General features: G+C 42.4%; 2 protein-coding genes across 3 annotated transcripts; one reads left to right on the top strand and one right to left on the bottom strand.

Moving 5' to 3' along the window:
- Positions 1-525: 525 nt before the first annotated feature.
- Positions 526-14,304, top strand: LOC132579109 (NF-kappa-B-repressing factor-like). The gene is made up of 3 exons (XM_060249279.1): positions 526-970; positions 10,187-10,323; positions 11,983-14,304. Exons 1-3 carry the CDS (start codon positions 702-704, stop codon positions 13,941-13,943), a joined length of 2,367 nt encoding a protein of 788 aa, XP_060105262.1. The 5' UTR covers positions 526-701; the 3' UTR covers positions 13,944-14,304.
- A 2,590-nt stretch (positions 14,305-16,894) lies between these two features.
- LOC132579684 (ubiquitin-conjugating enzyme E2 A) lies at positions 16,895-24,712 on the bottom strand. 2 transcript variants are annotated; one of them, XM_060250211.1, is made up of 6 exons: positions 24,262-24,712; positions 23,912-23,992; positions 20,945-20,970; positions 19,867-19,956; positions 18,978-19,066; positions 16,895-18,183 (listed from the first exon to the last, which is right to left on the bottom strand). In XM_060250211.1, exons 1-6 carry the CDS (start codon positions 24,303-24,305, stop codon positions 18,055-18,057), a joined length of 459 nt encoding a protein of 152 aa, XP_060106194.1. In that variant the 5' UTR covers positions 24,306-24,712; the 3' UTR covers positions 16,895-18,054. The 2 variants fall into 2 exon arrangements, with proteins under 2 accessions (XP_060106194.1, XP_060106195.1); XM_060250212.1 differs by lacking the exon at positions 19,867-19,956 and having other exon boundaries at positions 24,262-24,645.
- Positions 24,713-26,787: the final 2,075 nt, after the last annotated feature.

Genomic DNA, 26,787 nt, shown 5'->3' on the forward strand with positions numbered 1-26,787 from the left:
TCTACCATAGTCTTAACTACATCTGCGGCAAAATGGAATGGTGGAGACCTGTGGCGGTTTAGATCGCCTGCGCGGCGCCTGTGGGTTCTTTTGAATGCTCCTCCGGGTTTAAAAACAAACGACCAACAAACAAACATAACGTAGCACTCATCCTTCGCGGGAAGATCGCTTGGAATGAGGGGGGGAAGTTGGGAGTCTTAAAAACATGATACCCCTTATACCGTTAGTGGTCCAGTCCGCCCCCATCCTTCTCTTCAGGGCGCTACCATTTCATTCTCCTACACGGGTAGTCTCGGAGGCTTTCCCTCAAGTATCGATTTCCTCGCTTTAGCGGAGACGGCCTGCTCGCCGGGTCCTCCACCAGAGGTGGCGCTGCGGGAAACGCATGCGGAACTTCCGCTCGCCTCAGAGGAAATCTCGCGCGCTTTTGACGTTCTTTCCCACCCACGTGAGCAGTGTAACAAGAAAAAAGGTTACATTGTAGCGGCGAGGGAACGGCGCGCGCTGGGGCGAGGGGGGGACACGGGGGCACGCCGCACGTGTGAAAAGGAGTGGCGGCACCCGTGTGTGGGGGAGGATGCCTCGTTGCTAAATTCGGATCCAAGGATCCGCAGCCTGGTGCGAGCCATTCCTGTGTCCCACTTCCGCTGCTTGGCATACCGGCTCTGGTTGGGCCCCCTCCAGCAAGGCCGGCCGAGCCCATGGCCGGCGGAGGGTGGCCGGTGCCTGGCGGCAATTTCCTGTCCCCTCAGCCGCCGCAGGCTTCTTCTGCCCAACTGGAGCAGCCTGTTGTGGCCTCCACGGCAGAGCCCGACCCGGACCAGTGGCGGCAGTACCAGGAGAGCGACCGGTACTGGGCGCTGCGCAAGCAGTTCATTTTTCGCAATCTGCCGGACTACCCGGGTGAGAGGATCGAGAAACTGCTGTCGTTCTCCCAGGTTTGGACCAACCACATCTTCATGGGATGCAGGTGAGAGGAGGAGATGCTTCACCGCACAATAAAAATTCATTCAGATACACAAGATCAGGGGCCTGGTTGGGGTTGTGTATGTGTGTGTGGGGAGAGGGGTGTCTCTGCCATTGGTTTGGGGATGTGTCAGAATTGAACAGGATGGAAAAGATACCAGATCTAGAGTGGAAGACCCTCTTTCCACACTGAACTTTGATTGGTTGGTTCATTTCATTTCCTCTTCTCTTGCCCTTGTTCTCTCTTGTAGCAGAATTGTTTCCAAACAGAAGTTCATATCTGGCAAGATTATTGGATCTTGGACAGAGCTATCAGAGCCACACAAAAAAACAACCGTACAACTTGTCAGTGTTTCATCACATTAAACACAAGAAGTAAAACTGCAGTAACACTAGAAGGCGCATCTCTGACTATCATGCCTTTACCTTGGGACCTTTCTGGTACCATCTGTCTGACTTCTCTTGTGAAAAGCCACACAACCTGGTGATAGGATCAGACAGTAATTGGAAGGCAGACTTTTAGTTCAATTATTAAAAAAAAAATCGAGTGTGCTTAAGGCCTGTACAACTTCTCTATGTGAGAATTTTTTAAAAATTTTTCCTGCTGCTTCACAATCAAGGTGTTATAAGAGTTCATTTAAAGAACAATATGAACAATAGCAGCAGCACAAGAATGATGATATATGGAGTGCTATGACAGAAAATGTCATCATTGACTTAAGATTAACAACGATCTGGTATGCTATCTCATGTTTCTGATTAAGCAATTGTATGAGGAAGAACCCAACACGTGGTGGAACTTTTTGGCAGTGTCTCTTCTGTGTGTTTTTGTGTTAATCAGTATTATAAATTGAGTGAGGGTGTTTGGTCTGCTCTAGCAAGGCATTCTTATGCACTAAATTTCACAGAGTTTTGAGCATGTGCAGAATTCCTTCTCGTTTCCTTAGGTTAGCTGCAGCCAGGTCTTTCCTTTCTTTTTATCAGTCACATTTTTATTGCACCTTTTCTCCAAGGAACTCAGGGCATGGGACTTCTTTCCTGATTTTATCTGCAGATTAGCGTTGTAAAGTAGGTTAGGCTAAAAATCAGCTGGTGGGTTGTATGTGATTTTGTGGCTCAGAAGCCATGCAGCCTTGCATCTGATGGAGTGGACTCCAGTTCACAAAAAAGTATGCTAGAATGAGAATCTGTTAGTCTTTAAGATGCCATGAACACTCCTATTTATTTTCACCACAGCCACCTTTTCATATTATTTATTTATTTTAGTAGATTTATAGTCTGCCCTTCCCCATAATGGGCTCAGGGCGAATCACAAGCATGATAAAACAATAAAACAGTAAAAATCAACAATAAAACCATAAAATAATGAACAATCAAATATATAAAGCATGGATGGTACAGCACATTTTATAAATTAAGATATAAATATCATAGGTGTCATAGATGTCCTAACTGTAGGCCCGATATCTAGCAGTCCAAATAGTTGGTCAGTACAGGGAGGTCTGTAGCTGTAAGGTAAGGATGCCCGCTTGCCTTAACCAAAAGCCTGGCAGAATAGCTCCATTTTGCAGGCCCTGCAGAATGGTAGGGCCCAAATCTCCATAGGGAGCTGATTCCACCTGGCCCTTGTCAAGGAAAACCGAACATCCTTTGGTGAAAAGTGCTGCCAAAACTATTTAGAGTACAGATAATGAAAGAGGGGAGCATCTGTTTGGATTGCAGATAACTTAAAAGACAGAGCAATCCAACCTTGCCCATCACTTTGCAGTTGTTAAAACCTTGTCTAAAGGTTATGTTTCATATGTTTTTGTTATGGAAACCATACAAAATAATACTGTTATCTGCATGCATGAATATTTAAGTAGGTTTCAAAAAATACACAAGTCCATCAGTGAAGATGGACGAATACTTTGCCTGAACCATGAAATAACAGTTTAAAAAAATAAGATAAATTGATTGATTGTTAGTCTTTAGTACCGAAGTACTGAGTACTGCTGACCACTGCCATGCAAGCTGCTTTGCTGGTCTCATGACTGTGCCATAGATCATTTCTATGTAATAAAGCTGGAATATAGAGCAGAACATATCAGCAGGAGGTTCATTACAATAAGGCCTTTTCCAGATAGCTGTAATACGGAGACCAGCCTTCAGCACCCCATAGCTACTTGGGTGCTGTTTGTCTTTGCATGGTTCTTATTCAAAATGGATAGCATGGGAAAAAATCCATTTTTTTTAAATAGAACCTTTGGAAATATAGAGGGAACACTAAAAAAAAACCCATTTATGGAATATTATCTCTTTTAGATGAGTGAAATGATTCTTAAAACAACATTTTTCTTCCTTAAAATAGATAGTATGAGAAAAGTTCACATTTCTCCCACATTTCTAATGGAAAAATGGGGGAAACCTGGGGGGATGTTAAAAATAATGCCTATTTTTCCCCCTTTCAGAATGAGTGAAATGAAAGACAAGTTTATTACTCAAAACATGTAGTGGAAAGTTTTTTTTAATGTAAGACAGTCTGCAGTATTAGATAATGATAATTCTTTGTATAGTCTAAATATAAGCAACATTTAAATGTTGTTACATTTGTTTAAATGTAAATAATTGTGTAGCAATGCTGCATTGCATTTAATGATAACACATTATTTAAAAGTCCAGTGCTTTCAGTATTATATTTTAAACTTAATACCCAAATGCCCTGGTAGTGCTACCTGTTGTGCTTTTATAACAGTATTCTTGCCCAGATAATACACTTTCTTTTGTTTATTGCAGAATATGTCTTCTACCTTCAACTTTTATTTTTCCCTATCTCTCAGATGGAAAAAAATTAAGATGTCTGTGCTGTAGTATCATAGGATGAAACAGTTTGCAACTCTTTTATCAAGTGCTGAATATAGTTGCAGTTCTTCTTCTGTAAAATGAAGATGTTTATACTGTTGAATTCCATATATACGCCAAATAGTACAATGTTATCCAAGTTGTAAGTTAAAATTTTTATATTGTTACCTCAATAAAAGAAGTTTAGGTCTGAGAGAGAAGGAAGTTGCCCCCCCTCACCCATCCCATCAAGAAGAAATGGGCTGTTTCTTAAAAATGTCTGGAAACTTCTCTAGTAAGGACTGGAGAAGGTCTACCAGGTGGTTCACCTGTATCAGCTTCCTTGTGAACAGAGACAATGCAAAGCAGTCTATTGAACCATTAAGCAGCAAGAGGCTTTGTCAGACTCCTTCTGATGGAGTTTAATTGAGATGGCAGAGGGCTGCTTTTATTCTCTTTCTCATCCGTGTCAACAGCAATTGAGATTTTCCAGCTCAGCATTCCTCTTCTGATTCCCAGGAATGTGTTAAAGCTCTCACCAGAGCCTTTCATGCTGTTACTGAAAGAGCCCTTTTCTTTGTATTTATTTATTGAGCTAATTTCTGTGCTGCATTTCTGAGGCTCAAAGTGGCTCCCAGCAATATAAGTACAAAACGCTTGAAGATAAAATCAGCAGTAAAAACAGTACAGCAAGAATGAATTGCAGTATCCTGCAGTAGAATAGGGATGCTCAGCGCAGAAGCTAGGCTGAAGAGATATAGGTTGGCTCCTGAACTGTTCCCTTGCTGTTTCAGTAGTTGCACCAGTGGAATGACATTGCTGTTGGTGGAAGAGGGGAGGGCAATCTCTGTTGGTTGCTGGCTTCTACCTCAGACTCCCCCCCCCCCAATTTCCCCCATTTTATTCCTTGTAGGTCAGCTGACCTGCAGGAGCATAACTTGGAAGGGACAGGAGGCTGCAGTGAGATAGGACAGGGGTGGCCAGCGGTAGCTCTCCAGATGTTTTTTTGCATACAACTTCCATCAGCCGCAGCCAGCATGGCCAATGGCTGGGGCTGATGGGGAGTTGTAGGCAAAAAACATCTGGAGAGCTACCATTGGCCACCCCTGGGATAGGGAAGCTGGAGACATTGCCTTTACCTAGTGCAACTCTGTTCACACTACTTAGAAGCCAAGCCAGTGTCTTTACAACCCCTCTTAAAAGTAAGGATTAATTTCTTGAGGCTACTCCTTTCAAAGCCTGTTGTGTTCAACTGTTAAGTTCCGATTTACTGCTGGGAAATATCTTCACTTGCTTGAAGATGGAACATGTTTTAGGAGCTTGTGAGCTGATACCAGAAAAGACTGTTCTTTATGGTATGTGGAGCCTAGGCTGGGAAGGGCCTTAAAGTGAATATCAGTACCTTGAACTGGACCAGGGAATCACACAAGCAGCTAGTAGTTGAGATAATACAAGTTGGACTTGTTCTTGTCTTTCAGTGTCCTCCTCAGGGAGACACATTGTCATGTTCTACACTGACAGCAGTTCAAGGGCAGCACCAGGTGTTACAGTAATCAGTCATAAAGCATCCAAAGGCAAGGATTGGTTTTTTGCAATATCCCCTCTCTAGGAAGTGACAGTCTGCATAACAAATACCCACTGGCTTGAAACACTTCATCTTTTCAGCCTAAGGTGCTAGTCTATGAAACAGATGTGGTTGTTTTGTTTTTCACATACATGGAGAATGCTACTGAACTTCTTTTGTTGCTGTGCTATATATATTCAGTGGAATTCACTTGTCAAGTGATATTGCTGGTGCTAACAACAGATGCTGACTGTAAAGATTTTTTTTTCTTTTACAGGACTGCAGCTTTAGTTGGTAGATCAATCAACTAAAGCACTTTAAGTGATTAATAGGCAAGGACTGAATGTTATTGTTGAGTTACAGATACAGTTGTTTGGGGGTTTTAAAGGCCATGTTGATGTGTGTAAAATAGGAAATGAAAAAGGAAAGCTGTCAATTTCTTGACCACTGATTTATAACAGTCAGTAGTAGCTTTCCTTTTTTAAGCTCAAGTTCAGTGTAATTTCTCTCACTGTGTCAAAAATGCACCTATATTATAGTTTTGATAATACAAAAATATATCAAAATGGAATCCATCTGCTAAAGCAGGGGTGGCCAGCTTGCTTAATGTAAGAGCCACATAGAATAAACATCAGATGCTTGAGAGCCACAAGACATGAACGCATATTACACACACCTCTTTATTAAAACTCTTTATACTTTCTTTGCACAGAAAGATAAAATACATACTTTACTTACTTTTACTTTATTCGATTTATATCCCGCCCTACCCCACCGAGGTGGGCTCAAATACGCCTGTACTTTACAACACAACCATGCTAGAATGGTTGTAAAGTGGGAATAACAGTCCCCATAAGACCAGCATAGGGAAAGGTTAGGTAATTATTTTTTGGCACTAGTGGGAGAAGGTAACACGCACATGCCATATAAATCACTGACCACTGTTTGCATCATGATGCATCTCTCTTTGCTTTGACACCAAGGCAAAGATGCAGCGCCTACAAGAACTGTGAAACTAAGGGGAAACCCTGTGCTGCCCTCTATAATTCCATCCCTCCCAGTGGCTCCATCAGCTCTTGCACTTTCTTTCCCTGTTCTAGATCTCCAGGGGACCTCTGTGGTGGAGGAGAAGAGCTGGCAAGCCTGACAATTTCCCCCTCCTCCGCTTCACACACAATAGAAATAGTCACCTACCTATGGATCATCGCTCAGAGGCTGACTGAGGTCCCGGTGCTAAGCACACTTACTTGAGAGTAAGCCTGCATTACATTCCTCCTTGACATCTGGGAGCTGCATACTATGTATGAAAGAGCTCCATGTGGCTCCCGAGCCGCAGTTTGGCCACCCCTGAGCTAAAGCAATTATTTATCAGCATTTTCTTAAAATAAAAAGTTGATTGTCTTATTTTGCAACTGTCATTTCATGATAGAGCAGGAGTGATTTGAGCCAGTGTATGTGTCTTCTCTTGATAATGAGATGAGATGTGAACATCTTTCTTATTTTTAGGCACTTATATTAATTTATATCTTGCTTGTTCATTGTTTTACTGCCCCCCCCCCCCAAATAAAAGATTACTGGAGAGGAATGTCACTTGTGATAAAGCTAAGCTTTTCGCCTTTTAGGTAGCTCACACTCCAGAACCCTGTGACCATTTTCATAATTTTAAAAGAGTCCCAGGGTATAGTATGATTGGGAAACACAAGATGCAGCAAATTTGCTGAAGCTCAGAGCTCATCAGTGCCTGGATGCGAGACCTCCTGGGAATCCTATGAAAGTCTTCTTGAGTGCCACGTTAGAAAAAAGGCAGGATGTATCCATGCAGTGAACCAATCAGTACACAGACTAAATGAGAAAGGATTGCTGTGCCAGCCTTGGACTCTTCACATTTCTTGCATGGTGCTGCTTCAGGATGTTTGTGCAGTGGACCACTAGCCTTCCCTTACTGCTAGATAGTGTTGCTACTAGAAGGACAGAACTGAACTGTAAACAGCTTAAAGTGACTGAGGATAAATTGAACCAGGACAGTTTGCGCAGAGGTGTCCATGCTGTGGCTCAGGGAACCCCTGAACCCAGACAAACCCAGCCCTCTTCCCCTCTCGAATGATTCTGCAACCCTCACTAGTGTCATCTGAGCTGCAGCATCTGCTGTCCCTTTGTGTGGAGCCTCTATTTCCATTTTTGCAGATCCTAGCAGGTTCTTGCAGCACCTGAGTGACTGTTACCCACCCACCTTGCTGCTAGAGCATGTTCATATCAGGTCAGCAGCAGACGAAAAATGGGGCAGACCCCAACCCAACACACATTTCTCCGTATAGCCCTCGGACTAAAAAGTTTTGATGCCTCTAATTTAGACCATTTCAGGCTTTGATGCGGTTGTGCCAGACGAAACCCACAGTTGCCTACCTCCCTAGATCTTTTTTATTAATGTATTCTCCAATATTATATCCTTGCTTTCTTCCAAGAATCTAAGGGTGGCATACATGGAGTTAATCCATTTTCATCCTTGCAGCAACCCTGTGAGATAGGTCAAAGAGTGATTTAGCCACCCCTGAGCTAAAGCAATTATTTAGCAGTCTTTTCTTTTAAAAAAAAAGTTTTGCGTTATTATTCAGCTGTTATTTTATGATGGAGCAAGAGTATTTGAGCCAGTGTATGTGGCTTGTCTTGATAATGAGATGAGATGTGAACACCTTTCTTATCACTCACCAAGCTTCTATCAGGACACCCTGTTGTTGACTGAGCATTTTTTTTTCAGTTAAGAGAGACTCCAGTGGGAAATAGCTGAATTAGAATTCATCAATAGATTTAGGAATAGACTCAGCTTCACAATTTTCTTGAGTTTTATAGGTGTGAAATTGTTTTACGTAATTAGGAGGCTGTAGTTCTGAATGAAAGAGCCCCGTGGTGCAGAGTGGTAAAGCTGCAGTACTGCAGTCGGAGCCCTCTGCTCATGACCTGAGTTCGATCCCAGCGGAAGCTAGTTCCAGGTCGACTCAGCCTTCCATCCTTCCAAGGTCGGTAAAATGAGTACCCAGCTTGCTGGAGGGAAAGTGTAGATGACTGAGGAAGGCAATGGCAAACCACCCCGTAAAAAGTCTGCTGTGAAAATGTTGTGAAAGCAACGTCACCCCAGAGTCGAAAATGACTGGTGCTTGCACAGGGGACTAGTTCTGAATGAAATCTGTGCTTACTGTTTTGAATGCGGAGTGTAGAAATGTCACAAACTAGGGGTTGGCTCTGGACTAAATTTTCCACTAACACAAAGCTTTTCTGCCCACAAAACAGAATTTTCCCTATTCCCTTCCTCCCATTGCAGCCATTTGATCTCCCCCAAAATGCTGCTTTCAGGGGGCAGAGGACCCTCTGGAATGGCATGGAGACAAATTTGGGCATTGCAACAAAGAAGAGATATTTACAGAAATTGCATATCATTAACAGTTAATGGAAAATTTAGTTTAGATCCTACTTAAGGCTTTTAAAAGTCATTTCCCCCCTTTTTTTCTTTGTATATTTAAGAAGACAACTGCAGATATATACTCTGCCCTTCTCTCTGAATCAGAATCTCAGAGCAGTTTACAATCTCTTTTATCTCCATCCTCCACAACAGATATCCTATAAGTCTGTGTCAGATGAAGTGATAGACTCCTGATAGACTAACACATCTGTTAGTCTTTAAGGCACTACAATATTGTTCTTTTGTTTTGCTCATAGTAAGCTAACATAGCCACCCCACTGGAAGATGGGTTAAATGAGGATCTGAGCCCAAATCACCCTGTTCTGTTCCACAGAGGATATGGATGGGTGCAGGTTTCCATGGGATATTTTGTGGATTGGGGTTTACTAAATTCAAGAGATTAGCTTGCTGCCTAGGACCTAAGGAACCCTGACTGTAGTTCTGTGCAAGGGACCTGTCAGGCCTCTTTTGAAAACCAGGGTTTAAACAGCAGTTTATAAATACTTCATGTGTGGGGGGAAAGGGCTGGTATCTGAAGTCAAAGCAGGTGTTCAGAGCCCAGCCATTTGAATCAGGTGCCACTTGCTAGTTACATGAAATCACGAGACTCAAATGCATACCCCTTGGTCATGTAATTGGGAGCTCCAAAAGTGCTGTCTCTTTTTGGGTTGATACTTTGAGGTGCTATGATGCCGTCATATGTATTAATTTGCACACTCAGCTGTAAAGCCTAATGAAGGCAGGATGGTATTCCCTAACCAGAGTACCGGATCAGTTTCAAGGTTTTAGTAATGACTTTTAAAGCCTTTCACAGTCTGGGACCGACATACCTAGGGGACCGCATCTCCCCATATATGCCCCAGAGATCACTACGATCCAGCACATAAAATCTACTGACTGGCCCTGGCCCGAAGGACATCCGTCTTACCTCAGCTAGGGCCAGGGCCTTTTCGGCCTTGGCCCCAGCCTGGTGGAATCAGCTCCTCTTGGAGATCTGGGCCCTCACTGAACTTATCTTTTTGTAGGGCCTGTAAAACAGAGCTATTCCACCAGACCTTTAGTTGAGGTAGCAGACATCCTACTCTAGCGGGCGTTCCTTCCATTGGACAGCCCTATGCTACGATACCATTTCTGCTGTAATGTTAAATTACCTTTTTACTGTGCCAGATTCTTAAACTATATAGCATGTGTCCAACTGAGCCACCACCTGTAACTGTTTATGATCAAATTGTATTGTTTTATTGATATGATATGTTTTGTTATTTATACTGTTTTTATAATGATGTTATCTGCCCTGAGCCCTTTCTGGGATAGGGCAGAATATAACTAGTCTAAATAAAATAAATAACAGCAGGCTGAAGCATCTTCCGTTTTAAATTCAGGTATGGCTCTCAAGTTATGGAGAAAGTCCTCCAGATGGCTGAAGGGATCGACATTGGCAAGATGCCATCATTTGAGCTGGTGCCCGGTGCTAAGGCAACAAAAAGACCACATTCACCCGTTGATGATTCTTCTCGCAGTGAGTATATCAGTCTTCCTGTTCGAAATAGACACAGTTCTGTAATGTTTGCTGCTACAATGAATGGAGAAGCTGTGTATACCTTCTTCCCTCCTGCCACTGCTTCTCTAGTGCAAGACTGTACTCCTCAGGATCTGCCAAGCTAAACAACTAGCAGGTCCAAAAGAAACAGAAGCAGAGAATGTCCTTGTGCACATTTTCTGCCTGCATTTCCCACGTGATCTTTTAAGGGCAAGAAAGTGGCAATCCTAGCCTGATGAGTGCTAATGTTTTTTTTCTCTAGAGATGCGCACACAGCCAGACAAGTGCTACTTTGCAACACACAACAGCACTGGCCCAGCTACATCTGTGGCTGTCTTGCCCTCTTCAGCAGCTCTTTTAAGGATAAAAAAGGAAGTGCATGCAACATATATAGCAAGGTTAGGCAATCCCTGGCACATGCACCAAACGGTGGCACACAGACCATTTTGCTCAGCATGCAGGGCCAGTTTTCCACCCAAACAACTGAGGTGAGCCCAAGGTAGGCTCAGCTTTCTCCCAGGGTATTGGACGCACTGCAGCCCTCCTTTGTCACCCTCCCCTTTTTCATTAGCTGATTTGGCAGCATCCTCACAGGTAGACATTTGGGAAGGTTATGATCTAGGTACTTGTCCCAGGGACACTGACTCCTTCCGCCAGACTGCCAACTAATTATAAGGCTGTGCTGTGTGAATAGTGGCTTACTTTGATTCAAATACACAGATGTGTGATAGACAGCTTTAGCCCCACATCTAGCAGGAAGTGGGGAGGCTAGGACCCAGGAGACTCAAAGTGGACAGCAACCCACAGGGTTGTGCAGGGTTATGGTGATTAAATAGTACCAGAAAGGGAGGACTCCAGAAAAGGGGACGCCGTTTCTCTGGGGCAGGAGGCAGCAATGTAACCCTCACCACAAGCCTCCATTGAGTACGAGCTCAGCTAGCCAAAAGTATCCGCAGCAGAGATGGTTGAACACTGACAGCTTCAACCAGTTCCCTGTGGTTTACTTTCCAAACAGAAACGTCAGCTGTCACAGTGGAGACTGGGGGCAGAGCTATGGATGCATTGCTACAATAGACCCATAGCTATAAACTTCATGATATCCAGTTAACTGATGCTGTGCTTGCCATTTTACCAAAGTTGCATTCACTTCATCTCCCAAAACTTAAGAGCATCAGTTGAGCCAGCAGACACGACTTTTTAAAAATGCTGTTCTCATTGACCAACTGCAGTACAGAGTTCAGTTCTCTACCACTGTGCTGTCTAAACAAGCATAGCAATTTAACTTGCATTTGAGTTGAATATAGGCAATAAATAAAGGGTAGAGCTTTGCCATTCCTTAATAGTAATACTTTATCTCCCAGACTGATAAATCAGTGTCAGTGGTGGTAGTCTTAATATTACCATTTTGTGAAAATGGTCTAAGTACAGAGATTAAAGGCAGAGGTAAGGGGCAAAGTTAGTTTCACATGCTTTCCATATTAAGCCATGCTGCATGTATTCCAGATTATAGGTTCACCACACAAGCATGGAATGTATCACCTTGAATGTCTCTTAATTCCACCCCTTCCTAAATTTCTAATCCTTGCAGCTGTACACAATGCAGGTTTTCTCTTAATATTGTGAACTTACATTCCATAGGTTCTGAACCACCAAGAAAACAACCTCCCAAATTCCGTGTCAGACCTCGTTTTGAGCCCATACATTTTGTAGCCAGCAATACAAAAGATGAAGGAAAGGAACAGCCTTCCGAAAACCAAACACAGGATGCCAGTGAGAATATCACAACCCAACAGATACAAAACTACGCAGATCGGGTCTTCAGCAGCTTCAGTACACAGGATGGAGACTCCCAGTTTTCCAGTTCAGTAGGTTTAGGCTACACAAGTAGCCAAGCCAACCCAGTAGGAGCCAATGCGGTTTCCAACAGCAAAGACACTTCTGCAGATACTGGTACAGCAGTTTCAGCCTCTCCCTCCGTTCTCCAGTCCACCTCTGAAACGTTCCCCAAGTCAGTTATAACAGCCAAGCAGAGTTTTATTAACAAACTTGTAGCAGCTGTGCGTAAGAACCTTGCACATCCCAATTGGCCTGATAAAATTAACTACACTTTCCTTTTGACGCGATCCATACAGGCTTGCAAGACAAATCCTGAGTATATTTATTCTCCCTTAAAAGAAATTTCTCCTAGTGACCTCCCCAAGAATAAGAAGCTTCTGAAAGAAGGTTTTGCATGTGAAGTGAGGTGTCAGAATGTGTATTTGACTACAGGGTATGCTGGGAGCAAAAACGGTTCCAGGGACCGAGCTACAGAACTGGCAGTAATGCTGCTTCAGAAGGCTGTGGAAGTCAGAGTTGCACAGCGGAAGTTCAAGAACACCACCCGGGAGGATTTAGTGCTGTGTGAGAGTGGCACATCTCCAGAATTCCCACCGGCTCTCAAGCAGTTGGATGACTTTATTGCTGCCATGAAAGAATGCGGGCCTGGGCAGCCAAACTCTGATCCACAACAGGGCCCCAGCTCAACTAAACATTGGACTAACTTTGTCCTCACGGAAAATGCCAGCGATGCGATTGGAATACTGAACAATTCAGCCTCCTTTAACAAAATGACCGTTGAATACAAATATATCTTAATGCCGAACCGCCTGTGGCGCTGCAGAGTCTACTTGCAGGACCACTTTTTAGCTGAAGGTTATGGCACCAAGAAGACAAGTAAGCATGCTGCTGCAGATGAGGCTCTAAAAATTCTTCAGAAGACTCAGTCTAATGCAGGAGCCACCAAGACCGTCCAGGTTCAGAAAGTAGGCAGTGCTGGACGAGATCCTGGGAAGAAGAAAGACCTGAAGGATCTTGTGGTCTACGAAAACTCTATGAATCCTGTTTGTACGCTGAATGACACAGCTCAGTTCAACAAGATGACTGTGGAGTATGTATTTGAAAGGATGACAGGAATGCGGTGGAAATGCAAGGTGATGCTTGAGAATGAATTGATAGCTGAAGCTATCGGAGTTAAGAAGACGGTCAAACATGTGGCAGCAGAGGAAGCAGTGAAAGTCCTCAAAAAAACCCAGCCAACTGTCGTGAACAACCTGAAAAAAGGCACCATTGAAGATGTAATTTCAAGGAATGAGATTTGTGGTCGCTCGGCAGAAGAAGCTTTGAAACAGCAGATCAAGGAAGACAATATTGGGAATCAGATTTTAAGGAAAATGGGCTGGACGGGCGGTGGCTTGGGCAAAAGTGGGGAAGGGATTCGGGAACCGATTGCTGTGAAGGAGCAGTTCAAAAGAGAAGGACTTGGGCTTGATGTTGAAAGGGGGTCAAAAATTACCAAGAAAGATATTGAGCAGATCATCCAGAATTATGCCTTCTCAGACAGTAAGATTGACCTGACTTTCTCCACAGAACTGACAAATGACGAGCGCAAACAAATACATCAGATAGCCCAAAAATATGGGCTTAAGAGTAAATCCCATGGGCAGGGCCGAGACAGGTATTTGGTGGTTAGTCGAAAGAGGCGCAAAGAAGACTTGTTAGACCAGCTAAAGCAAGATGGTCAAGTTGGCCATTATGAACTCATCATGCCCCAGGAGAAATAAGGTTTGAGCATCACATATTCCTTTGGGGGATGCCCATACACACAATTTCCCATTAAAGAAAGAAGGCTGCATATGGTTGTGGGCTGGATTTTTAAAAAATGTTTTATTTGTGCATTTAATTTCAAAAACTTAATTAGAAAAAGGTTAGAACTTTAAAGTCTGTCCAAACTTACTTAGTGCAGTCCAGATAACATTAGTGCAATTAACTGTTGTATGATGTGTTGGAGATTATTTGTTCCCTTCATATTTTACTAGTTTTGTAATAGAAACAACACATCCAGCCAGAGGGAAATTTCACACCATTTTTTTGGAACAGGATAATTTCCATGTCTTTATTTTACCTTTTTAAAAATAAAAGTTTTTTTAAAATGAACAGAGATGGCAGTATGAAGAAAATTATATGTAAAGTTGATATTAATAAATAGTTCATTTCTGGACATGCAAAGAAGGGCAGGTTTTGTACATAAAATTTTGATTCTGACGAGGTAAAAATGTTTTTAGCGTATTCAAAAGGCAACATTGTTAAAATATTAGGGTTGGTTGACTCAGTTTACCCAACACTGTGTTCTGCACTTGCACCATCCAAGTCTCAAAATTGGCAGACAGCACGGAATTAGTAAGCTGGGAAACTTCAGTTTTTACCTGTTACAATCCTACTCCAAAAGCCAGCCAATGTTAAGCACTGCTGTGTGGTGAAGACTGCAACTGACATTGTGTTGCTTTCAGTGGGAGATGTACATACCTCTCCCACTGAAATCAGTGGGCCTTAAATATGACTGCCTCAGACCCCAAGTTTCTAGCTCTCAGGGCTGTAAACATAGGTTTTAATGTTTGTGAGCTGTATCCTGTGAAAGACAAGGGAAGGGGAACCAAATAAACAAGCAAAAGCAAGTGTGCACGATTGGCATAATTTATATCAGGTCCAGAATCTCTGACACTTTGGCATGAAGTAGTCTTGTCTGTATGTAGTACAGAACATGCACAACTCTGGCTTTGTTTACTATCAGGTGTCTGCTTTCTAAAATAAATGAATGCACTTATATCATCTTGATGGTAAGATTCAACTTGAGCAGAGTTCACACACCCCGTTAACCAGTGAAGTATTAAGTCAACCCATTTTTAGTCACTCTTGGGATGGGCAGGGTGTTTGCTTGTTTCTCTACGTAGCCTCCAATACTTGTTTTCTTATGCTACCTTTGTGTACATGTGCTTGTATATCATGGGGAGAGTAACAGTAAAAGGTTCTCTCTTGCTACTTGTAGCATGTGTGGTTTAAGTGTGGAGTGTTCTGATTTCTCAGTTTTGATGTGAATTTTTTTTTCTTGTTCAAAACGGCCTTTCATAGGTGTTTCTTGCAGTCCATAGGAGCCTTTAAGAAAAAATGAGCTTATTCAATGTGCAAAGAACTATACATGCACCCTCTTAATTTTAGTGCTTCCACTTCATCTTCTGCCTTCTTTGTCCTATTGGGAACAACCCATTTTTAAAAAACAAAACAGGAACTTGTCTTGTGTCATGGCAGACCATTAGGCCCTCTAGTGCAGAATTTTGTACTCTGGTTAATTAGTGGATATCACTATGAAAATTATAGAGTTGGAAGGGATCTCCAGAGTCATCTAGTCCAACCCCCTGCACAATGCAGGAAACTCTCAAAACACCTCCCCCTAAATTCACAGGATCTTCATTGCTGTCAGATGGCCATCTAGCCCATTTAAAAACCTCCAAGGAAGGAGAGCCGACCACCTCCTGAGGAAGCCTGTTCCATACTGAGAAATACTGTGTGATATCAGCAAATTAGAAGTTGAATCTGTGACCCTCTGCATGCTTGACCACTGAGTTATAGCTGACAACAAGACTAGGACTTGATTAAAGAAATCAAAAATTAATAAGTTGGCATGGATTCATTAAATATATAGTTCTCAACATAAAAGCATAAAATGGCACCTGCTGTATTTGAGGGAAAGGGAAAATCCTTTGACAGTTGTGTCTATTGACTGCATCTTATGTATGTCTAGCAAAGAATATACATGATAGCCCAATTAATTATTGTGAGGAAGCTTAACTAGTTATTTCAGGTGCCACAATGAAATAGTATGATTCAGTGGGCCATAACCCCAAATTTAGATGTATAAGAGGAGCTATTGAAATGGGTAGATTTTACCACACAGTTCCCTGCTTTCATTAGCTGTTAGAACTAAGCTAACTGGCTTCTTCCACATGATCAATAGATGGAGAACTACAAACCTGTAGAGGCATAAAAGGGGGGGGGGAATTGCTCGTAAAAAAAAATCCATAGAAGAGGCTGGAACGTCTGAAATAATGTATGCTTAAAATAGCAATGGCATGAAGTGGATTAGTACCTGAACTCTCCATAGCAGTATTAAATTTAGAGAGACTGGTTATTCCTTTTTCTTCCAAGGTCATCAACACACATTCCTGCCTGTTTTGCTCAGGAGTTGCTTGCTGTCCAACAACCGTCTAGATAGGTGTTGAAAGTAGAGAATACTGTCTTAGACCGCAAGACAGGCTACACCTTTCATGAGGAAACAACTGGATGTAGCTATTCAGTAATATGGGACACAAATAGCAATCACTTCCTTAGTTAACCAAGTGCTTCTGAGAATGTGACAAGGGATGTATCCTCGAAGGCTTCACAGATAACTTCTAGAAGTGTACCAAAAGCACAGGGCCAAAAACCCATGCATATACCTTACTTACCTGCTATGTTAACTATTTTAACCCTACTGCTTTATTTTACACAGTGAGATAAGGAGTAGCTTTCTCTTCACTACCTGTAAAGCATATCTAGAGTGCATAGCATTTGGGGAAAACTAAAAGCCAGTTTGATAAGGCACAGAGACATCTTGGCTATTGTCAACTTAGAAAAGAATAAGTCTAAGTCTGTTCATGGCTACAGTTAAACATGTTTTGCCTCTTTAAACAGTAAGCACTTAAGGTTACACATTTATTTACAAGTAATTGAAAAATGTACAGTTTCTTACATGGGTTACTTGTGCAAAGTTGTACTCAACAGATCAATGTATACACAGAAGACATTGGAAGAGCAGACAAACACACTGATCGGTCTCCTCCCATACTGCTGCTTAAGGTATCCAAATGTACAAACTTAGCTTTACAAAAATGCTTTCTCAAAGATTGAACAGCTTTGTAAAACTGAGGGGGGAGAGAAGAGAATGAAGCATGCAGCAAGTAGCACTTGTGAACTTCCTACTATTTTCAACTGAAAGCAAAGTGGTAGGGGCTAGTTATCCAGTAACACATGTATGAATTAAAAAAACTTAAAACCAGTTTTTGAAACATGTTTCCCCCTACACTCTCACCTGTAGCCAAATTATTTTCATTTCACCCCTCAATCTTTTCATACTCAAGGACTCAATGCTTAGCAATATCCTTAAGAGCCCCTGGAGAAAGGATACATTGTACTAAACCTTGAATATGTTACCACATTAGAGTGAAAGATCACTTTGCACATGACCCACAGAAGCAGAGAGCAACTCCCTCCCCTTCCCCCCCTCCCCACTTTCTCAGTTTGAAATGGAATCTGATTTTGCAACTGCAAATACTTTACCGTATTTATAAAGGGGGGAAATCCAGTAAAGAATGAGAAACAGCAGGAAAGTTAGTTCTTCACATAGTACTTACAGATGCAGTGAAGATGATACCAGCAGTTCAATGACCAGCCTGGACAGATCAGCACTTGAGTCATAGTTAAAAATGTATATTGTATATAAACATCCCTTTTTTTTTTAAATCAAGCTACACATAAGCATCACTGTGTATAACACAATTACAATTAAAAGCTTAGTGTACACTACAGAAATGCACAATACTGCCCTAAGACTGGAGATGGAATTCAGCCTCAGCAATTCTTTTACAAGTAACCCAAGTACAGTACATTTGACCTCAAAGGGGAGGGGAGGGGTGCTTTCTGATGTCCAAGGAGAAAAAAGCTTCAGCGAGGGTGGGTGGCAACAGCACAACAGCTATTTTGCTTTCAAAGTAAATGCAGTGATGCTAGGAGGAGGAGGATGACTCAGACACTTCATACATATATTTTCCTCATCAGAGTGTTCATTTGCATCATCCAGGGTCAACAATCACGCCAACTCTGTTCTACTATTGCAGAAACCCGTTTTTCATATTCCCGCTTATTCTCTTGGTATAGTTGAGCTGCCTGGCTGTTTGCTGGACTGTTTGGATTAGGCTCATCCAGTAAAGACTGTTTGAAAAAGAAAAGATGGGTCAGGCTTCTTTAGGGGACTTTCCATACAAGCTGGTTAGGGAAACTCAAAAGAGAAAAACTCAATAGCAATTGGAAGCTATGTATATAAATGTCTTAGATCCCCATATCCCTTATGCTCACTACTAGTAGCGAAGTAGCATGTGGTCAGGAAATCATCATCCATGCCCTGCCCCTCCTCCCTTCAATTCAGCCTCATGTTTGGATTAGGATCTCTCACAATAATGACTTACTATAGGTGTGTGTGATGAGCCTCTCCTTTGCAAGATCATGGCAAGGACATTACTGGAAGAATGATCTATTAAGCCACAAGTACTTGCTAAGCAGTTTATAATTTTTAAAAAATGGTTAAAGTGCCACTTTGCACATGGCAGGCAGTTAATTATACAGTACAAGTGGACAGTTGTGTTAATTTGTAGTAGAACAAAATTTGAGTCCAATAGCACCTTACTAGACCAACAACATTTTCCACGTTATTAACTGTCACAGAAGCAAAGCTCACTTCATCAGATACTTTTTTTTCCACTTTAAACAATTTTACTGAAATCCAAATATAACATACAGAAAATATAAAATTGAAAAATTTACTTCATCAGATACTTGATGATACCAGGTATCTGCCACAGTGACTCACAAAAACCTTGTGCCCTGGAACGTTTTGTTGGTCTTTAAAGTGCTACTGAGCTCAGATTTTGTTCTCATACAATATAATCGTAGTCTGTATATAAATAGAACCCAAACTGGAAAGTTGTTATCAGTCCTGCTAATGTTACCTGTATGGATGTTAAGATGGACGACACATCATAGGTAGGACTCCAACGATTCTGAAGAATATCCAGACATATACTACCATCTGCATAGACTACAAAAGGAAATTAATGGGTTTCGTAGCAAGATGTAATCACTATTTTTTTTAATTCAGGTTGACATTTACAGTTTACTGCCAACATGGGATGCATAAACATCTAATATCACCCATGCAGCATGTGCCTGAGAGCTTGGTCAATTATCTGATTGTCACACAAGTTATAGAAAAGGCCATGGAGATTTGTAAATTCACCTGCTTCTTTGTGACCTCAGTTATGATAATAAAGCTAGTCACATCACTGTATCCCAAGCAAGGATTAAGCATCATGAACACATTTCCTTTTAAAGATCTATGCCAGTAATTAAAATTAACCTTAAACCCAAGACAGGAATACTATTTAAATTAAACCCTTTTAACAGCTAATTTATGAAAATCTTTGCAGAAGTAAGAGCCACAGTGCTAATTCGTTCTGTTTCATTTGTGATCACAAAAGAATCCAATATTTTACTGTAAGGTTCCATGACAAGTTATATAGCTGAAATGTCAAAAGGAGACAAACATTAAGGGCAGTGATTATAAGTATCTCAAGACTGAGCTGAAGTATAACTATTTAGACAAATCAAAGACATTCTCTCTTAATATTAAGGAACTCTGCAGCTCAGAGAATAGAGGAGGCACTGCAGTGTAGCATTTCATACACGAGGAATTTGGCAACTAAGTGGAATGAGATTCTCAGGGACACAACTTTAAGGGAAAGATGGACATAAAAACTTTAAGAATCAGTATATCTGGTCCATTTCTTTCTAGTATATTGTACCTATTTACAGATCTTTGCATTTCAGATGGTCACATACCATTTGGATGAAACATTTTAGACACAAATCTAACAGTAGGTGGCTTGTTTGGATATTCTTCCGTAAACTCTATTGTAAGCTTGAAAGTTCCTGTAATTGAGAGAAAAGTTCTAAGTATCTTTTCCACAGAGTGACTGTTTTGCAAGCGTACTTTCCATGTGTCCTGATGGTGATGGCCCTAAATGCAGAAGCTCCAAACTTACGAAGAATCCCCTTTAGATGACTGTCAAAGCCTGTCTTCCACAGCACAGACCCAAGCACACTGGAAATATCACAAATTCTGTGGAAGCTCCATGTTCAGGAACAGTACTAGGGCAAACATGAAATGGCTTTTCCATCCATGCACTGTGTGGAAGAGCCATTTCCTGTTTGCCCTAGTATTAGATAAGCGGTACACTGCTCCTGAACATGGAGCTTCCACAGTTGGTCAAACAATTTCGTATACAAAGTGATATGAACATATTATTTAGTGGAGGTTATTATTTAAGTAGTAAGGCAATTTGCAAGCTCGTATTTCAGCCATTCAGAATCTTTTTCAGAAATGAACCTGCAACTTTTCAATGGAGGAGGGAAAGGAGGAGTAGGTATTCCCTTCCTCCCTGAGAAAGCAATTTACTCTGAGGAGAAGGGATTGTTCCCAAATAGTAACTCAACAACTCCCTCCTGTAGTCATATCTGTCTGGAGACCAAGTAGTATTTTTATTAAACCTCAAAAATCCACTGCACGCTGTGTCAATGCAGGTAAGGATTGCAGCCTAAATCCTTGCTTCCACGTGCAAGCATACAGATGCAGTGGACAGATAAGAAACCTGCTAAACAGATCTTATTCCAGAAAATATTGCAAAGCTGCACTTTTACACATGAACCTGGGAGCAAGTTCTGTATTGAGACTGACTTCTGAGTAATGCATAACATCAGGTAGCACATTTCTAAAAATTTTATGCATATGGGCAGTAACATCTTTAATAATAAAAATAGATTATGACATTTTGATATGGAATCCCGGAAGTCATGTGGATTACACCAACTTTATGTTCCACTTTATGGTAACTGGAGAATGGTATTTTTGAACACTTACCATCTTCAAAAGGGGTTCCCTCAGGCCTGAAAGAGGAGAAAGAATATCAGCATCTCATGTATAATTATATATTGCTGAACTGGCAGTTAGCATTTAACAACAAGACATCATGCTATTGTCTCCATCCCAGCATAGAAACAGAGTTAAGAATGAATAAGGATTAGGTTCACCACTTCTACATATGGGGGAGCTCACTCTTGAACAGAACTACTCAAGATTCAGTCACCTACTTCTACTCTACCACCACTGATAATCTTCCCATACTCTGGCCTATGTGCCCATCCAGGACCAAGGCAAGACAGACCTATACACAAACCCACCATAGCACTGTGTCTTGTTAAAAGAGAGTAGTGCAGCTTTCACAGGACATATGGCCTGCTAGTATTTCCTTATAAGAGCAAGCAGTCTTTAAAGAGCCAAAAGTACAATGACACTAAGCAGAAAATGACTTTGTTCACCATAAGTGACCAAATAAATTCTCCAAATTAAGAGAGGGATATTTCAGTTTCTCTTCTGAATACCGCTAAACAACAGAATCCACTGGGCCCTTTCACAAATAAGCCAACAGTCCTGAAGATTTCTCACTAACAACAGTGTACATGGAATTTTAGGGGGACCACATAAGCAATAAGATAGGTTCCTACACCAAGACAAGTAAATTCAGACAAAGGGGCAAAAATAGAGGCAAGGTTAACAGAAAGACAGTGTGCCAATGCAGCAGGTATATGCACACAAGCTTAATTTCCACAAGGGATAAACTGTGAAAGTAACATCCTTATAAGTCTGAAAGACAGACATTATCCAAGTGTTTCTCTAACTTATTAAGCATGGCAGAAAATGGGGAGGAAACTGTACAGTAGATGGCATCACTGAGGGTCAGTGAAGCATAACTTGTAATTTGTATCTTAGAACTTGAGTTCTTAAAGCAGCTTACACAGAACATAACAATAAATGGGAAAAAAGAAGTTAACCCCCCCCCCCCAAAAAAAAGACTAACTGAAACATTTACAGATAAAACAGTAAACAGAACCTTGAATAGGAATGAGCTACCCCCCTGGAACTTCAGTTCCTGAAGAACTACTTTCCTAAAGCTCAATAAGCACATTTCAGCACAAGGAGACAGTCACCATTTCTTTAGACCCCCACTTCAGAAGGTGAGGACATACTAAACAGGGTTTCTTTAGCAAACTTTAATGCACAAAGATACACTGGGGAGGCATTAAAAACAAAATATGTGGAACACAGTGAAAATCTGAAATAGAAAAAGGATCCCCAATGAAGAAAGAACAAATTAGGAGAGGAGGGAAGAAAACTGCTCTACAAATTTGGAAATCAGCATGGTGAGCTGAGCCAGCGTTATGCAATAATTGGCGCTGGATTAGAATGGGCAAGACCTTGATTCAAATTACCACTTACTCTTGAGGCTCACTCTGTAAATTTGAGCCAAGTTACCCTCATTCTCAACCTGAGCTATTTCACAGGACTGTTGTGAGAGTAAAACAGGAGGGGAGACAAATGGCACCCTGAGCGGAAGGGAAGGATAAAAATGAGAGAGAGAGAGAGAGACAGAGAGAGAGAGACAGACAGACAGACAGACAGAAAAAGACATTGGTGGCTTTCAGACTGTCCCATGTAAGTTTCTTAGGGCTTCCTCAATGACAACATCAGCAATGAGAGACAAGTTTCCTGAAAAACATTTTTTTCCCTTACAGTATGCAGCCTCAGGATACTATTAGATGCAATCCAGGTATTTCTGAGAATGCAGGAGTGGATGACTGATACAGAGGTCCAACCTGCTTTGACTGTCGTGCAGATAAAATTGGGACAACCCTAAATGGACTGCCCTGACCTTCTTGTGAGAATAACAGGATATAGTCTTGATAATAAGCTATGCTGATAATTATAATTAAGAACACAGATAGATTTAGATAATGAAAGATAGCTTTACTAGAGTACTAGCTTATAGCTCAGTGGTAAAGCAACTGCTCTGCACTGTACAAGTAAACACCATCCACAGTTCAGTATCTAGCCTCTCTGGTTACTAGGTGCTCAGGTACAAGATATGAGAAATGTCGCTCTCTGCCACAGACCCTGGAAAGCCACTACCAGTCAGAGAAGACAATGCTAAGCTAGATAAATGCTGCCCACTATACAAAGTAAATGCATATGTTCAAGGAAACCTTAAGATAAAAACCTTAGCATTAGAGCAAAAGGAAGCTCAACTTGTGACACCTTAAAGATAAAAACAAGTTTAATGGTCCAGAGATCTCCTTGTCAGATCCAGAAGCATTCAGTGGGTCATCCCCCCCCCCAAAAAAACAAAGCTACATTCTTATCTAATAGGGAAATATGAGCTCCATTTTGTATTTTCTGTCAAAAAGTGACAGAAAAAGCAAGGATGTCAGACAGCAAGCAACAGAACATAAAAGGTGAAAGAGTAGGCCTAACATTTCAAGTTATAGCTGCAAAGGTTCAAGAGAGTAGATGTGGACAGGTGCTATAACATAATAGGTTTAACTATACATTAGGAAGCCCCTAGTCCACATCTCCCTTCAAGCTTACTATCTGGGCTAAGACCAGACACTCTCCCCCCTTCCACATCTACCTCACAGAACCAATACAAATATTATAACATGCCTGTGATGCACGTTGCACACTTGAAATAATGCAAGTGACTTTCAGCAATACTATTAGGAAGAGTGATGAGAAGAGGTAAGAAAAAAGTGGATCAGCCTCCCATTTGGATCCGGTTTCTGTCTCCGGGCAGCCTAAGCCTATCTTCCTCTCCACTTATATCGTAATATGACTACATCTACAACGCCGTGTTATTGCTTTGTGCACTTTGCAACGCTTAGTTCTTCAAATACTTGAAATCACTACGCAAAATGCATCGAACAATAAACTTTATGGGGAGAAAAGAACGAGCAAAAAGGAGGCTCAACTTGGCAGGGCGAAGGCCAGACTCACCCGAAAATAACCGCGTTCCAAACCATGATGTTGTTCTCAGAAGGGGCTCCGCTTACTCCAGCCGGGGGATCCTCCTGCAGTCTATATTTTTGGGGGCGGGAGAAGGAACACAAGAGAAAGAGAAGGTGGAAACAGGACCAAAAGAGAGCCTCACTTTCTACCCAATGGGCGCAAACGACGTAACCCCCCCCCTCCGCTTCGGCTTCCGTCCCCTACTGTGCGCAAGTGGCGCAAACCCAAGCCTTACGAGCGTGGCTGACGCTACGTCACTGGCGTAGCGCTCCCTCTACCGCCGCCATGTTGGATCGCCTCATCTCCTCCCCCCCCCCCCCCGGTTCCTTCAGCTTTACCTTTTGAAGTCCCGCATGAGGCGCCTCCGGGCCGGCGTGGACATGACGGGGTTAGCGGTTATAAATCACTCATACACCGACTCAGGGCAGGCGGGACGGAAGGAGGCGAGAGAGGCGACCGGACAGACGAGACGGCGGCAGCTGGTTCCGAGTGAGGCGGCGGCTCCCGTGCGATAGCGGACGCTACCACTGCGCTTCACTAATAGGGGAGAAAACGAAAAATCACCCGGCGCCTTAACTACGGCAATGGTCGCGACTGCAGGGCGATACCAGACTGTACCACCGCCGTGATGTGAAAAAGGGGGAGCATGGACCGACGCGGCCCCAGAGACAGCCGAACCAGCTGGGGCTGTACCACTATATAGACTACAGGGGGAAGTAGGCGGGGCCTGCAGAAAGGGGCCGATACCACTTTGGCTCCACAGTGAGACTCCGCCCTTAAGTACTAGGCGCATTAAAAGAAGCTTACGAGAGAGCAGGCGAAGAGCCAAAGCGAGAATTCTGGACTGTACTAATGGTCGGCAGAAACGAGAGGGAGGGACAAAAACCATCCCGGTGTATAAAGGATGACAGCCCCGTCAAGATTGCTTCTTGGCCTTTCGCTTTCTTATTGGTCAGCGAATGATGGACGGCCCGCCTTTGGGTTGGGCCTGCTTTGGCATTACAACATTGCTTTGCAGAAAGCTCCTGTGGCTATTCCTTGAGGCTTGCAGTGCAATCCCAGGCAAACTCATCCGGTTTAAATTTATTGAGATTAATGGATTTAGACCAGGGGTGGCCAAACTTGCTTAACGTAAGAGCCACATAGAATAAATGTCAGAAGCGTGAGAGCTGCAAGGCAGGCAGGCAAATAGAAGGGAGAGAGGTGGAAAGAAAACAACTTGAACTTTGAATGCATTCTCCAAGCTGCCAGCTGGCTTGGGTTGGAGAAGTGATTTAAAGAGACAAATGCCTTCCCCAAACTGCCTGATGGGATGGTGGGGACTTTGAGAGCCACACAATAAATGTGAAAGAGACACATGTGGCTCCCAAGCCACAGTTTGGCCACCCCTGGTTTAGACTGATGTAACTGTGTGTAGGATTATGCAGGAGTTCAGGGTCCTTTATTCCAGCAAAACGGTGAGTCAGTGCACATCTGTATACTGTTAGGAATGTGTGGCCCCTATCTAAGTGTATTTGGGCCATGTAGAGGCTAGATAGATTTTTTTTTCCAGGTTTGCAGGAAAATTTTGAAAAAATATGGGGGGGGGGGGTAAATCCCACAAAAAATAAAGTACTGGTCTCTGTGCTTACACAAAGCATGCACCTATCTCCAACGGTTGTCCTCAGAGCTCAGGAGTCACACTGAGCATAGCAACAGCAGTAAGTGTGCCGGGAGCCACGCTGAGTCCAACAGCGGCAGCATAGCTTGGGAGGTCTGCTGGGCCCAGCGGCAGCTACTCAGCCCAGGAGCCTGAAGAGCATGCTGCTAGCAGCAGTGCAGCCTGGAAACCACACTGGATGTGGGCCTGACGAGGAAGTTGGGGGGAAGGAATCCCCTCCCTGTAAGTGTCACTGGCCTACACTTGTTTCACCTAATGTATAAAAAGCACATCCATTACTAATAGATGTGCTTTTTATACATTAGATGAAACAGGTGTAGGCCCGCGACACTTAGGCATTAGTGGACCATGGACCATTTGGCACATACATTTGTAACAAAAGCTAGGAACAAAAGGCAGGAGGAGGGAGATGCTAAAGAGTGCGTGTCTGTTAAGTGCCATCAAGTCTTATGGTGACTCGCTGAATTAATAACTTCCAAAACGTCCTATCATTAAGAGTTATTCTCAGGTCTTGCAAACTGAGGACTGCTGGGTCCTTGACTGAGTAACCCATCTCATGTTGGGTAGGGTTACCAGATGTCCTCTTTTTTTGTGTCCATCCATCCTCTTTGGGGGGTTTTAAAATACTGATGAAAATGTCCTCTTTTTGGATTGGAAGGTTAAGAATATTCCTAGTTAGCAGCAACTATCACAGTTTAAATAGTAGGGGTATTTAAAATGAGATTTGTTATAGTTATAACTTGCTTGAAGTTGTCAGTCAGGAAATATGTCCTCTTTTACTTTTCAAAACATTGTAGCCCTAATGTTGGGACTTCCTCTTTTCCTGCTGCCTTCTACTTTTCAGTGACTCTTGTCTTTGCAAAATGTGACCACAGTATGGTGGCCTCAGTTTAGTCATTTTAGCTTCTAGGGAGAGTTCAGGCTTGATTTGATCTAGAAGTCACTTATTTGTCTTTTTCGTGGTCCCCAGTATCTGTAAAACTCTCCTCCAGTACCACATTTCGAATGAATTAACTTTCTCCCTGCCAGCTTTCTTCATTGTCCAACTTTCACAACCATACATAGTAATGAAGAATACAATGATATTCTAATGGTAATCTAATCTTATTATATGTTCGGTATACAGTCTGAGCAGATCAGTAGATACAATAGATCCTTGTCTGATGCCTTTGACAGTGGGAAACCATCTTGTCTTTTGTCAGGA

This window comes from Heteronotia binoei, chromosome 11, assembly GCF_032191835.1.
Source record: "Heteronotia binoei isolate CCM8104 ecotype False Entrance Well chromosome 11, APGP_CSIRO_Hbin_v1, whole genome shotgun sequence".
NCBI lineage: Eukaryota > Metazoa > Chordata > Lepidosauria > Squamata > Gekkonidae > Heteronotia > Heteronotia binoei.

Bases quoted from the DNA above. Each gene is read 5' to 3' on its own strand.
- LOC132579684 (XM_060250211.1), bottom strand. From the start codon at position 24,305: ATGTCCACGCCGGCCCGGAGGCGCCTCATGCGGGACTTCAAAAG. The intron at 23,993-24,261 runs GTAAAGCTGAAG...CCAAAAATATAG, and splicing joins CTCATGCGGGACTTCAAAAG to ACTGCAGGAGGATCCCCCGG. The intron at 19,067-19,866 runs GTATGTGACCAT...TTCCTTTTGTAG, and splicing joins TAAAATGTTTCATCCAAATG to TCTATGCAGATGGTAGTATA.
- LOC132579109 (XM_060249279.1), top strand. From the start codon at position 702: ATGGCCGGCGGAGGGTGGCCGGTGCCTGGCGGCAATTTCCTGTCCCCT. The intron at 971-10,186 runs GTGAGAGGAGGA...TTTTAAATTCAG, and splicing joins CACATCTTCATGGGATGCAG to GTATGGCTCTCAAGTTATGG. The intron at 10,324-11,982 runs GTGAGTATATCA...TACATTCCATAG, and splicing joins CGTTGATGATTCTTCTCGCA to GTTCTGAACCACCAAGAAAA.